The sequence below is a fragment of the Miscanthus floridulus genome, chromosome 2 (genome assembly GCF_019320115.1).
Source record: "Miscanthus floridulus cultivar M001 chromosome 2, ASM1932011v1, whole genome shotgun sequence".
NCBI lineage: Eukaryota > Viridiplantae > Streptophyta > Magnoliopsida > Poales > Poaceae > Miscanthus > Miscanthus floridulus.
Window position 1 is genome coordinate 21619055 of NC_089581.1, and position 14279 is coordinate 21633333.

At 47.8% G+C, this 14279-nt stretch overlaps 1 protein-coding gene across 1 annotated transcript; it reads right to left on the reverse strand.

The window, feature by feature from the left end:
* Positions 1-4406: 4406 nt before the first annotated feature.
* Positions 4407-11781, reverse strand: LOC136519578 (glutamate decarboxylase 1-like). Its single transcript, XM_066512966.1, has 7 exons — positions 11561-11781; positions 11222-11426; positions 6185-6385; positions 5861-6075; positions 5483-5736; positions 5326-5378; positions 4407-5192 (listed from the first exon to the last, which is right to left on the reverse strand). The coding sequence occupies exons 1-7, from the start codon at positions 11644-11646 to the stop codon at positions 4725-4727; spliced, it is 1482 nt and encodes a 493-aa protein (XP_066369063.1). The 5' UTR covers positions 11647-11781; the 3' UTR covers positions 4407-4724.
* Between the last annotated feature and the right edge of the window lie 2498 nt (positions 11782-14279).

Sequence of the window (14279 nt, forward strand, 5' to 3'; positions counted from 1 at the left end):
CTGATCAGGGACGCCCAGCCCATCATGGCTGGAGGGCCTCTGTCACACTGCGCTATAAAAAGAGATGGTGACCAGCGGCTCTTATCACGAGGTTCGCCTGAGTCGAGCTCCCCACCGACACATAAACTCTAACCCGATCTAGAGAGGGGCGCAGCCAGTGATGGAAAGCCACCAGCCACGCCGCCCGCTCCATCGACGTCGACATCTTCACCGCCCTCTTCACCGGTTGTTGCCGTGTGCAGACTACACCGACGAACGTGATGGCGTCCTCTGAACCCTCCCCCTCTGCAGTGTCAAGTTCAACACCTTTTCCCTTCCCTCTCTGTCTCTCTAGTTCTACATGTATTAGGATGTATTGCGTCTTTTATCCCGAATAGAATCACTCTACCGGCTAGATCTATGATCCTAATGATTCTATAGAACTAACAATGGTATCGGAGCCATCGGTTTCTAGGGTTTTAGATCTAGAACGGGTAAACCGATTAGAAAATGAAGTAGAAGGTCAGATCCAGTGCGGGTCTAAGAAGAACAGAGGGTTCGGTTGAACCCTAACCTTAACTGGGTGAAGGAAAGGAGAAAAAAAGAGGGTTTCGGCCTTAAGAGCCGAACCCTAAACCGTGAAGACTTTATGGGGAAGATAAACAGTGGAACCCTAACCCTAACTTCGATCCGTATCCCCAATCGGTTGAATCCGAGAATAGAAACACAGAAGCAAATCAGAGGGGGATGTTAGGGAAGGGGAGGCCTACCTTGCCGCTGTGCAACGCTGCTGCCTCGCCGGCGCGCGGGGAGAAGAAGGCCGAGCCAGGGGCGCTGCTCGTCGGGCTCTGGCCAAAGAGGCGCCGCGGCCAGGCCGCTCGACGGCGGCGCGCTCACCCGCTGGGGAGCGCGCACGTCGACGAGGGGGGCGGCAACGGCGTCGGGGCTCTCTGCTCGCTCTCGTCGTCGTTTGCTCTTCGCTCGGCTGCTCGGTGCTGCTGTGCTGAGGAGGGACAAGTGCGCGGCGAAGAGAGGGAGAGGAAAGAATAGAATGAGCTAGGGTTTCGGGTCGGACGGCCGCGACCGTGATTTTGTTCGCGCGATATCGCCGCTCGGCCATCGGATCGGCACGGACGGCTCAGATCGAGCAGGCCTTTCCGCGGCCCAGGCGGGCGAGCGCGCCGCGTGGCTTTGCCGGCCTAGGCCCAGGTTGCGGCCTGGGTGCGGGCAGCGCGCGCGGAGTGAAGTTGGGCGGGGCCGTTTTGCCGACTGGGCCTAATCAACAGTGCTAAAATGAATCAGTTTTTCTTTTTCTTTTTCCAGTAAATGTCTATTTCCTGGAAATTGATTAATGACTTAAAGAAAATAGAAAAGAGAATTTTTCTATGGATAAAATTCACTAATTTGAGATTATTTTTCCGCTGCATATTTAAAGATGTTATTTTCAATATTAAATTCGAACCAACGGGAGAATTTAATTTTGAAAATAGATATGTTTTAATTGATTATAATATTGTTATTATTCTGATCAACGTTGATTAATTGCAATATTATGATGTTTTGTCATGCATTAGTTCTATTTCTGCCCAACGGTGATGTAGAATTAGTGTAGAGGACAATTGTATGTTTTAATTTTGACCAACGTTGGAACTAAGGCATGCAATTGTTATTGTTATTATTTATGTTCTCACTCTATATGAATTATGTTTTTAGGCGGATACAACTTGATGGGTTGTATCAAAGAGATCCCCACTCTCATAGGTGATAACTACACGGAGTGGAAGAAAAAGATTGACATGGCCTTCATCTTGGCTGAAGTAGACTGGGTAGTCACCTCACCGTGTCCCACTGAGCCTGTGGCACCGGTGAGAGAGACAAACGAGGCTGATGCCGCTTGGGCAACCAAAGAGAGGGATTTTGCATCATAAAGAATGTCATATGACTTTGAGCATAGGAAGTGGGTCACTACCAACAAAAAATATTTGGTTATGATAAAGAACACGATTGAGCCTGTAATTGTGAGCTCAATCCCAGATTGTGACACCGTCACCGAGTACCTCGAAAGAATAAAGAGTCAGTTTACTGACTCTTCAAAGACATATGCTACCCAGCTGATAAAGCAGCTGTTAACAGAGAGGTACTCAGGTAATGGTGGCATAAGAGAGCACATACTAAGGATAAGCAATTTGGCATCCAAGCTAAAACCAATGAATCTTACTCTCAAGGAAGAGTTCCTTATCCATCTGATTTTTGCTTCTTTACCAAATGAGTTTGACACTTTTGTTGTCAACTACAACATACAGCCCGCGAAATAGGACATGAAGAGGCTCATGGCTATGTGTGTGCAAGAGGAGGAGAGAATGAAAGCTTTCAATGGTGGCACTATTAATTATCTGAAAGACAATAAGACAAAGAATAATAATACTAACTTCTCCTCAAGGTCAAAGGGAAAGGGTCTCATGTTGCATCAGCCTCAGCAGAATAAATTCACAGTAGAGAAAAATTTGTGTCTCTATTTTAAGAAGACGGGACATTATAAGAAAGATTGTCCCGATTACTTAAAGATGATCATGGCAAAGAAAGATGAGAACATTATTACGTTCATAAATGAATCCATGTATGTACAGTATTCGAAATCTACTTGGTGGATTGACTCAGGTGCAACTGTTTATGTTGCTAATTCTTTACAGGGATTCCGTTCGACGAGGACTATGCAAAGAAGCGAAAGACACGTTAAAGTTGCAAATAGAGTCCGAGCAGATGTTGAAGCTGTTGGCGATCTTTCTCTAGAGCTTGTTGATGGCTTCACACTTATACTTAGAGATGTTCTTTATGTTCCATCACTACAGAGAAACTTGATTAGTTTTTCATGCTTGGACAATGATGATATGATTGCCATTTTGAAAATGGCAAATGTAAGATAATATTTAATAATGCATGTGTTGGTCTAGCTATCTTACAAAATGAGTTTTATTTGTTATCACTACGTGATGATGTAAATGTTGTATACGATGATGGGAACGTTGTGTGTGACAATGTGAATGTATCCTCGTCTGCGGATGTAAACAGAAAACGAAAGAGAGCTCACGATGCGATGTCGAAATTATGGCACTATCGTTTAGACCATATTTCGAGGGAAAGAATAGAAAGATTAGTTAAGAATGATATTCTTCCTCCATTAGAGCTCTTAGATTTAGAACAATGCAGAGAATGCATAAAAGGAAAGTATATAAAGAAAATTAAGAAAGATGTCAAACGAAGCGCAGGAATTTTACAGATTATTCACATAGACATCTATAGTCGTTTTCTGTAAAGAGTGTGGATGGTTATGATTCAATCATAACATTCATAGATGATTACTCCCGTTATGGCTACGTTTATCTAATCAAAGAAAGAACATAAGCATTGGATAAATTTAAGATATTTAAGGTAGAAGTTGAAAACCAACACAATTTAAAGATTAAGATAGTCAGGTCCGACCGTAGGGGGAGTACCACGGTCGGCATACCTCATATGGCCAAGTTCCTGGACCTTTTGCAAGGTTCTTACAGGAGAATGGCATAGTAGTTCAGTACTCTACATCGGGCGAACCTCAGCAGAATGGAGTAGCTGTTAAATCTATCGGCAATGGACCGTAATGATAAGACATGCTCTATACGCTAATCTGTAATGGAATGAACAAAAATAAATGATATGAAAATAAAAGATGGAAGGAGATCAAGATGGAGATTGTTAGATTGATCTTTAATCCTAACTGGACCTAACGGCCCAGTTGAGCCTTTGATTTGTGCCCTGATCGGGGGCGCCCAGCCCACCATGACTGGAGGGCCCCTGTCACACTGCGCTATAAAAAGAGGTGAGGGCCGGCGGCTCTTATCACGAGGTTCACCTGAGCCGAGCTCCCCATCGACACCTAAACCCTAACCCGATCTAGAGAGGGGCACAGCCACTGACGGAAAGCCACCAGCCGCGCCGCCCGCTCCATTGACGTCGACATCTTCACCGCCCTCTTCACCGGCCGTCACCGACGAATGTGATGGTGTCCTCTGACCCCTCCCCCTCTGCAGTGTTAGGTTCAACACCTTCTCCCTTCCCTCTTTGTCTCTCTAGTTCTACATGTATTAGGATGTATTGCGTCTTTTATCCCGAATAGAATTACTTTACCGTCTAGATCTATGATCGTAGTGATCCTATAGAACTAACACTCTGATGTCGAGGAAATGTCGGCGAGAGACCCATGGATGGATAGATCGGAGGGAGGCGCACTTGGATCTGCACATTGCTGGGTCGGAGAGGAGGGATTAGCAGTGGATTTCTAGGGATTTTGGTGTTCGGACGCAGGAGGGGAGGGGAGCGCTTCCTTGCCCCCGCCCATCAGTCTCGCCAAGCCCTGCTTTGGTTCCTGTAGCGCTTTTTGGACTAGAATCTATAAGATGCACGACTGTTATTACAAACCAGTATGTAATCAGTGCTCAGCGTGAGCGCGCAGTATTATTTGCAAGGACTAACGGGGGGCAAAAGTCCTTGCAGAGAGTTTATACAGCTTACATGCAAGAGCGGAGAGAAATCTGAGAGTTGTTGAGCACATAATACACTCGCTACATTACATCGAGCCGGAGCAATTCCGTCCTCTAAAACTTGACCTCAACACATAAATTTCACCAGATGTTCAGAGAAATAGGGCAACTTCCGTTGGTACAGCACCCCCCATGAACATAGAGCCAGAAATGCATCGGCTCGGCTGATTAGCAGACGCCGTTGGTCTTCTTCTTGGCGAGGAGGGCCCTCTTCCAGAGCGAGATCACCTGGCGCTTCTTCTCCATCACCCTCTCGCTCTCCTCGGCGGCGGCGAGCGCGGCGAGGTCGCCGCTGGGGACGCGTGCGGGCAGCGCGTCCAGCTCGTGCAGCACCTTCTCGATGTCGAGCACCAGGCGCTCGGCGAGGGTGCGGCTGAAGTCCTCGCGGATGACGACGCGGAGCACCGTCACGTGCTGCGCGTCGGGGGGCATGGTGTAGGCCGGCACGATCCAGCCGAACCGGCGCAGGAAGTCGGAGATCTCGAACTCGTTGTGCCGGCTGCTGTCCTTGAGGGAGAAGGCCACCAGCGGCACGCCGTTGTCCTTGGACACGATGTTGAACTTGCCTGTCTTCTCCAGACCTTGCTTCAGAACCATCGCGTTCTCCTGGCAGTTCTCCATGATGTTCTTGTAACCCTGCATTTGCAAGCACACTGCCTTCTTAACAATCGAGAGCATACTTATTTTTCCTATTTTCCACAGCGGTACGTGTGTGTGGATACACAAATAATTTCGGCAAAAACGTTACTAATTAAGTGCTAAGATTTACCTCAAAGCCAAGTCGGATCAGCTGGTAGTACTGTGCAATGACCTGGCTGGAACCTGAAATTGTGTTGTGCACCATGAGCAAATGAATTAGCCTGCCTGCGTGACACACAGTCACACACTGCATCAAAGAACAGGGGAAAAAGTGTCGAAAATGGCACCTTTGGAGAAGTTGAGGGTGAAGGTGGGCTGGTCGGCGCCGAGGTAGTTGATGTGGAAGATGAGCTCCTCCGGCAGGTCCTCTCTGGTCCTCCAGATGCACCACCCGATGCCGGCGTAGACCAGGCCATACTTGTGCCCACTGACGTTGATGCTCTTCACGAGCGGCAGACGGAAGTCCCACTCCAGTTCCGGGTACAGGAACGGCGCGATGAACCCGCCACTCGCTGCGTCCACGTGGATCGGCGTGTCCCAGCTGCACGTTTAGTCCAAGTTCATAAGGAGCGCACCAGCATACACCCGGATGAATACGGATCGTTTACGCTCGAACGAAAGATGCAGTGCGAGGGTGCTTGCTTGTCTATCTATTTATTATTTACCCTGTCTCCGCGTTCTTCTTGGTGAGCAGGTCGTTGAGCAGCTTGACGTCCTCGAACTCGCCGTTCAGCGTGGAGCCCAGGATGGCCGCGACGCAGATGGTGTTCTCGTCCACCATGTCCACGGCCTTCTGCGGGTTCATGACGTAGTAGCCGTCGCTCAGCTTCACTTCCTTCAGCTCCACCTCGAAGTAGCGCGCGAACTTCTCCCAGCAAACCTGCATTTTTCACCGAACACATTGATGGGTCGGTAAATGAAATACTTTGTCATTTTAAGCACTGGAGAACGTGGTCTACGCAGACACAACTGGATTGCAATTTGCTTACTTGCACATTGGCACCGGTGACAATGTTTGGCTTGTCGCAGGGCTTGCCGGCGGCCTTCATCTTGTTCTGCCAACGCCTCTTGAACGCCAGCCCAGCCAGCATGATGGCCTCGGAAGAGCCGACGGTGCCCACTCCAACGGCGGTTTCAGAGTCCCCGAGAGGAGCGTTGAAGAGATGCGCGATCATGTTCACGCACCGGTTCTGCACAATCACAATTCAGACGAAAAAGTTGAATTCAAATCGATTATCATTTTGCTCTTTAGAGTGCAAATGAGAAAGTACGAAAGCTACAGTCATGTAGTTCTGAACTTGTGTTGTAGCGCCTCTTATATTATTTTGGATTTCAAAAAGGAGGAACTTAAGCAATTTGAATCAGGCAATCTTAAGGATTTCAAATGCAGTTGCAAATATCAACCAACAAGAGAAATTGGCATTCACATTTAATGATATTTCCCCACACATCTTACTATTCAAATTGAGCATCCACATCAATTCTCATGAGATGTGCTGAAAAGGAAAGAAAAGTCTAAAAAATTCTTAAAAAATCAGTAGACCCCGCTTATAATAGTCATTGTATCTATTTTATTTTCTAAATGTTTATTCACCTCTGCAATCATGAAAAAACATTAAAGAGTAATCCATCTGGATTACTACATATACCAATATGAAACATAATCTATATTTTGTATTATTTCAGGAACCCCCTAATTTTTTTCATACAAATTACCCACCTACCATTAGGAGAGATAATACAGGAAACATATTTGCATCTAATTACCACCTCTGCCATTATTCAAAGTAAGCTAAGATATCTCAAATCCGAGATTAACAACATCTACTACATACCCGGGCTAAAAATATAGACCAGTCTCTAGTGGATCAGTGCCTATTTACAGTCTGTTCGCTTGTTGGTTTCAGTCAGGGCTTATCAGTCAGCCAACAGTGTTTTCCTCTCACAACAAACCAGCACTAGTCGGGCTTATCAGTTTAGAAACCAACCAGCGAACATGCTGTTAGAATAAAGAAAAATTAATAAAAATCATACAAAAATTAGTTCAAATGTTTTCAAAGAATACAGGATTTTTTTTAAAAAAAATCTGCATTCCAGCCTTTCAGCATGGCTCGACATTGGATCCATGTAATTAGACGATTGAAATTACACAAACCGCTTACTCATAATTTTGTTACAGATTGATCAGACATTTTGTGTAAACAAATGCTGACCTTCCAACTCTCGATGGCCGATCGAACTTGGTGGATGTGAGGATGTCGTCATATTGGCGAAGGACAAGGCAAACTAAAACTCCAAAACCACAAGTCCACAACATAGACTCGTCTGATCTCTAATCTTGACGTTTATCAATGGCCACTTGCTAGTAGTAGAATGTCTTTCATTAGTTCCGTAAAACTGCTCCCTATTATCAATAAGTCATCACTTTTTTTTTACAACACAATAGTCATCACTTTTGAGGACACCCTGATGTGAGAGCACCGGCTGCCGCGGCATTATTGGTGGGTGCCCCCGAGCAAGTTGGCCACGTGTTCGGAGTAAGCGACAATTGGCAGCAGCGGGCAGGCGCTGGTCATGCAGTGACACGCGTTCCTTTCTCATGGTTTCAGACAGGCAAAAAGAGAGAGAGAGAAAAGAATAGGAGCAGATACACTGCCTAAAAATACAGATAATAATAGTATACTCCCTCGGTATCGCAATTAGAAGTCGTTTAGGACAGGATTACGCTTACCAAGGAGTGTCAAAGAGTGATTAATTAGGGGGGTTTTTCTTCTTTGCCCTTATTAAATAGGACTGTGAGTGTCTCCTATACAACAATTCCTCATAGTCCGAGTGGTAAGCGATCTGCGGACCGAGGCTGGAGGTCCAGCGTTCGAATCCCTTGGCCGCACTATTTTTTTGGACGCCGCGTGTGTAGACTTTTTCGTTCACTCTTTGTTTCGCCTGGGCGCGTTTTTTTGTTCGTCTAGCGCTCAGCAGGTCGAACGGTTCGGCTGCCTGCAGTATTAAAACGCCGGCATCGGTTCGACTGCCTGGAGTACTACTGCCTTGCCTTGCTTGTTCATCTAGCCATGGCTTAGCTTCTTCTCTTTCTACCAACTCCTTCCACAGCAATCCGTACGGCGCAATGGCTCATGTCCTTCATGGCTTTGATCTGAACGTTCGTATGGAGGAAGATGACGACGGCAATCTCCCCTTCAATCTCAACGAGCCTATACCGGAGGCCCACAACAACAATGGTAACGTGCTGATTCATTCTCACTCATTTTTTTCATTTATTTTTTGATATTCACAGCATGTTTGTGTGGTGGTCTCAACGTTCCGGCATCAGAAGATGACGTTCCCAGCGACGTGTTTGATCTCCAAGAGCAACAAGACGACGACGCCAACGACTTGTTCAATCTGGACGAGGCAGAAGATCACCACGACGGTAAATGCATCACTTCGACGTATCCGTTCGTTGCTTGTTCATATTATTTCGGTTCTCATTATTGTTTCTTTTTTTTTACAGTACTGGATTTGAACTTACCACTTGATGAGTTGGGTGCAGTTGATTTCGACTTTGTACAAAATCTTGTTGGTAACTTTTTTTTTTGTCACAATCACATTCTTCTACTAGATCATGCTCATGATGCTACTCCATGAAAGTGTTTGTTTTTTCCCTATAATTAGAACATGCCGTGAATGTGTTTGTTTTTTCTCCTATGAAGCATGGACATGCATGAACATGCAGAACATACTCGATCGGGCTCTTAACGCGCGGCGTGGGATGCGAAGCGCGAGCTCTTAACGCGCGGCGAGGGATACGAAGCGCAAGGGGCAGCATCGTCCAAACTTTGCGTTGGAGGCCAAAACGACTTCTAATCGCTCGTATCCGTCTGTGGCCAGAACGATCGCTATTTGCGATACGGAGGGAGTACACTACATCGAGCTCGAGCCCGTGGTTGAGACTGCGCGACACGAATCACTGAATCAGTCACATGCGATTTATCCGAATCCACAGAAATAGACTGTTTGTCCTGAACTGTCCTGATGGGTATGGGCAAACGGCTTTTATTTCCGTCGCATCGGCATCGCTGCGTTGTCCGGTGGCCCGGTCCGCAGATTCCCGCGGAGATAGATTGGGTACGGGGGGCCGGACTTGTTCGCAAATCGCAGCACTACGCTTGCTGATTGCCGTTGCGAAGCTGCGAAGGCAGCAGAAGTGCAGGATCATGGAGGCATGGACTGATCGTCTGATCCAAGGGATCAAGGGAAATGAGCCAACGCTTCATTCGATCTTATCCCCGTCACTCTCGGTCTCTCTATCATTACAGCGGAAGGTGGAGAAAGAAACAGTGGTGGGACTGTGGACAAGGAAAGGAACGGCTTGGATCTATCGCGGAAGAAAATTGGTCCTGTTTGTTTCGCTGTTCGTTCACTAAAAACAGTGACATGCATATATCCCATCGATGGCCATCAACACAACAACCAGGTTCGTCGTCCGTCCATCCATCCGACCACAACCTCGCACCAAGCGACACTCTACCCTTGTCCAGGAACGATTGACAGGAATGCACGGTTTTCACTGTTCAAACTTTGATCAACATAATTTGTTAATATTGGATTGAACAAACGAGAAATGTGTAATTCATTATCAATGGTACTTTAAGCATATCAAACATTTTTGGCTATTTTTTAAAAATACTCACAGAAAAACAAATGGTCAAAATTTTTAAAATAAACATTAAACAGTAAGTTCAAAACTGCCGACTAATATGGAGGGGAGGTTAATAATGCGTGGGACTTTGACTTTTTTTTAAAAAAAATTGTCTGGTTTGAACGGGCGCAAAACAATTGTTTGAATCCACGGAAATAGACTAGCAGCTTGTTTGCTGGCTCGTATCTAGCTTATAAGTTATGGCTTATCAATCAACGAATAATATTTTTCTCTCACACAAAACCAATCAACGGTACTTTCAACCATGGCTTATAAGCCAAATCAGCCTATACAGCATAGGAAAGACACAGCATGTCCAGTTGTCCGGATGGAATGGTTTTTTTATTTCTGTCGCATTGCTGCGTACGGTGCCTGGTCCACTGTGCAGGTTCCCTTCCCCCGGGCCACGGGGACCGGCTTGTTGTCCCCGCTACGCTTTGCTGTTCCCATGCTTCAAAGGCAGCAGAACACCACACCGGTGTTTGATTCGTATAATCGTATCTCCGTCGCTCTCTTTCTCTCAACAGTGAGATTATTTGGAGCGCAGGAAATTTTTAAAGAATTCACAGAAATCGATTCAGTTTTATAAAAAAAATGTAGACACAGAAAATTTTCTCATATTTCAAAAGGGGCCTGAAAGGGAAAATGGACTAGCGGTGGAGGAAGAATTGAGCCCCACCGCCCCAGGCCAGAAGGGAGACACGAAGTATCGGAGTATGTGATGGCTGGCCTGGATAGTGGATACTCAATCATTTTGAATTGTTTTTCAGTATTAGTTTTCTGAATCCAAGGTCAGATTGCCATCCATCGATAATACATAAATTAAATAAATATAAAAGATCCAAGGCCAGATTAGAGGCCAAGTCACTGTTCGGTCGGTCTAGTTCCGTGTTTTTTCGGTTTCAGGGTGTTTTTTTAGACTTTAAGTTGCCGTTTAGGTGGGTGTTTAGTAGGGCTGTCGGCCGGTGTGCCGTGGTGGCAGTGAGCTTGTTGTAATTCTTTTTTTCTTATTCTCGTCTAATAAAAATCCGGCAAATCTCTTGCCGTCTTTTAAAAAAAAGATCAGAGGCCAAGTGGGCCAATGAAAAACCACGAGCCGTGTTTGACTACTGTTCTATCGCAAACAACCAATCATAAAACGGGGGCCAAGCAGGCAAGGGAAAGTGGGAAAAGGTTGGATCTGATTTGCCGATTTGGGGCATTCGGGTTTCGGGATGAGGCCAGAAACCACGCTATCATGACCCGAAACTGGCCCTAGATAGCTGCGGCTCGATTGATGAGCAATCGACGGAGGAAGAATGAAGCAGGAGTGGCGCGGTGAGCGTACCTGCAGCTCGGTGGTGACGGGGTACTCGTCCATGTCGACGTAGTTCTTGTTGATGGAGGCCTGGATGAGCTTGTCGCACTCGGGCTCCATCCACGTGGTGACGAAGGACGCCAGGTTCAGCCGCGGGTTCCCGTCCAGCATCAGCTCGTCGTTGATGATCTGGTACGCCGCCTCCTTGGGGATCGACTGCTCCGGCATCCGGAACCTGCGGGCGGGCCAGGCAGCAGGCGGTTAGCGGCGGGCTGGTCCGACGAAGAAAACCGCAGCGCGGAATGCTCCCGAGAGAGCGCAGGAGGAAACCGGCCCGGCCAAGGGGCGGCGCGGCAGCGGCACACGTGCCTGGGCAGGGAGGTGCGGACGTAGCGGGACGCGAATGTGGAGTGGACGGACTCATCGGAGCTGCCGACGCCGTGTGACAGCACCATGTCGTTCGTCGATCTCTCGCCGGCGGGGAGGAAGAGGGGCGTTTTGCTGCTGCTGTGGTGTTGGTGGCGGCTTGGGGGAGGGGGATATAGTATAGCCTAGAGCAGGACCCGACGCTCGACGCGGTCCACCCGCGCCTTAGCGGCACTATTAATTATGGGATGGGATGCGTGGTGAGGAAAAAAAACAGAGAAGCCTTGCCTCCGAGGTAATAAAAGTAAAACGAGCGTGTACTTCGGGGCCCGTGTTACATGAGCGCGGTGTGACGGTGTGTACCACAGTTGGCCATGCAGCCCGAGCTTGTCGACCTGGTCCAAGGCCCTTTTTTTTGCCCGGCCTAAGCACGGCCCAGCATGGAGGCTAGCAGGCCCGGGCTGGCCCGGCACGGAGGAGCAGGCCATGCCTAGGCCTTACCCAGGCACATGGGCCGGCACGGCACGACCTGCTACAGAACAGCCGGCCCGCTAGCGGCCCGGCCTCCCCGCGCCCCCCCCCCCGCCGCCCCGCGCCCTGCATATATAAGCGGCTCGCCCAGTCGCCTCGCCTCCTTGCCCGCTCCGCAGTTCGCACTCAGTCCAGTCGCCTCACCTCCTCGTCCGCTCCACTCTCCGCTCCCAACCTTAACCCTAATCCCCAGTTTCCCACTTGCTCGCCGCGGCGCAGCCGATCCCCGCTCGCCCAGTCGCCTCGCCGATGGTCGGCTCCGCAGTCCGCTCCCAACCCTAACCCTAATCCCCACTCGCTCGTCGGCTCGCCGCAGCGCAATCTCTGCTCTCTCTCTCTCTCTCTCGGCCGCATCCACGATCTGGCGAATCGGAGCTCTCTCTCGTGATCTACTGATCTCGTCCGTCGTCCCCGACTCCGGTGACCTCGATCCGCCTATCTGACCCTGTCTCCACTCTCCTCCCTTCTCCCTCTCTCCTCTCTCGCTCTCGGTGAACTATGTGAGTTTGTGACCGTGTTCCCGTCCGTCCCTCCTCCACCGTTCGTCGTCGTTTCTAATCGGTCTCTCTCCTCTGGGTGGCCCTCGTCATCTCCGGCACCAGGCTCCGGTTACGTAGGTACTCCCCTAACCCTAGATCTGTCTTCTCCACTTCTTGTGTCCCTTCCACTGACTCTAGATCTGTACCTCTATCTCTCTGACTCTGTTTTTCTCCTCCGTGCAGGTCGGTTGCCGATGCCTCGTCGTCCTCTTCCTGTGGCATAGACTGGGAACGGCGGCCGCGCGCACCGTTGAGGAACGGTGCTGGAGATCAGCCTTCCACGGTCAAGGTCGCCATGGCGGATGACAACGACGTCGTCTATCCACTCACTGGCAACGATGACCTGATCGCGGTAGGGCTGCTCCCAGAGGACGACGACGACATCCGTGACGACGCTGCTGCGTTGTTGGGTATCGATGTCGGTAGCGGCTCTGCTCCGATCGATCTGGATGGCGGCGACGGTGGTGGAGGGGCGGAGCCGGCGCCGTCGGCGATGGCAACAGGGACATCGGTCGGCTCCAACAGCACAGATGGTACCTCATGCCTTAGTAAGCGTAAATCTGGTGTCTGGGTTGATTTTGATGAGATCTATAAGACTGTGAATGGTCAAAAGGTTCGAACTACTGCTATCTGTAAAATGTGTAAGAGTAAATTGTCTGCTAGATCTTCTGCTGGCACTGGCCATTTGATTAGACATCAGAAATCTTGTAGGAAAAAGGCTAATCACGCTGCTAGGGTTCAGTCTAGGCTTTCTTTTAATCCTGATGGATTTGTGCATAACTGGGACTACAATCCTACTATTGCTCGCTCTGAGTTGTGTAGGTTGATTGCTAGGCTTGACCTTCCATTAGGTATAGGTGAGTCACAGGCATGGGAGGATTACATTATTTTTGCTCATAACCCTAGGTTTGCCAAGGTTTCTAGACAGACCACCACTAGAGATCTTGGTGAGCTATTTACTGAACGCCGTGATAAGCTTAAGAATTTTGTGTTGCCTGCTGCTTCTTCTGTTGCTTTGACTTCAGACATTTGGTCTGGTAATGTTAAGGAGGACTATATTAGTGTTGTTGCTCACTATGTGAATGCTGATTGGGAGTTACAGAAAAGGGTTATTGGTCTTAGGCTGATTGAGGTTAAACATTCTGGTGAAAATATTGCTAAAAGAATTGCTGCTGTGGTTGAGGAGTATTGTCTGATTGACAAGATTTTCTCTGTCACTCTAGACAATGCTTCTTCTAATGCTAAGGCTATGAACACTTTGACACCTCTTTTTGCTTGTTACTTGGGTCCTGATCCTTTGGATCCTAGTAACTATAAGTACAGTCTTGTACATCAACGTTGTGCTTGTCATATCATTAATCTCATTGTAAAATCTGGATTAAAGAGGTTGATGCCTTACACAGAAGATTTTAGAACTATAATTAACTTCTTAAATTCCTCTAATCAAAGAATTACATTGTTCAAAGAATACTGTAATGCTAAGGGTGTTAGACTAGAAAGTTTGGCTTGGATATGGATGTTAGATGGAATTCTACTTACCTGATGCTTAAACACTTGGTTCCATACAAGAATGTCTTTTCTGTGTTCATTAATTCTCATTATGGTTCATAATTATTGACTACAAATCATTGGTATTTTGCTGAGAAGTTATT

Coding starts and splice junctions, on each gene's coding strand:
- LOC136519578 (XM_066512966.1), bottom strand. CDS start 11,646: ATGGTGCTGTCACACGGCGTCGGCAGCTCCGATGAGTCCGTCCACTCC. Junction 11,427..11,560: donor GTCCGCACCTCCCTGCCCAG/GCACGTGTGCCG, acceptor GCCCGCCCGCAG/GTTCCGGATGCCGGAGCAGT. Junction 6,386..11,221: donor CCGTCACCACCGAGCTGCAG/GTACGCTCACCG, acceptor GTGATTGTGCAG/AACCGGTGCGTGAACATGAT.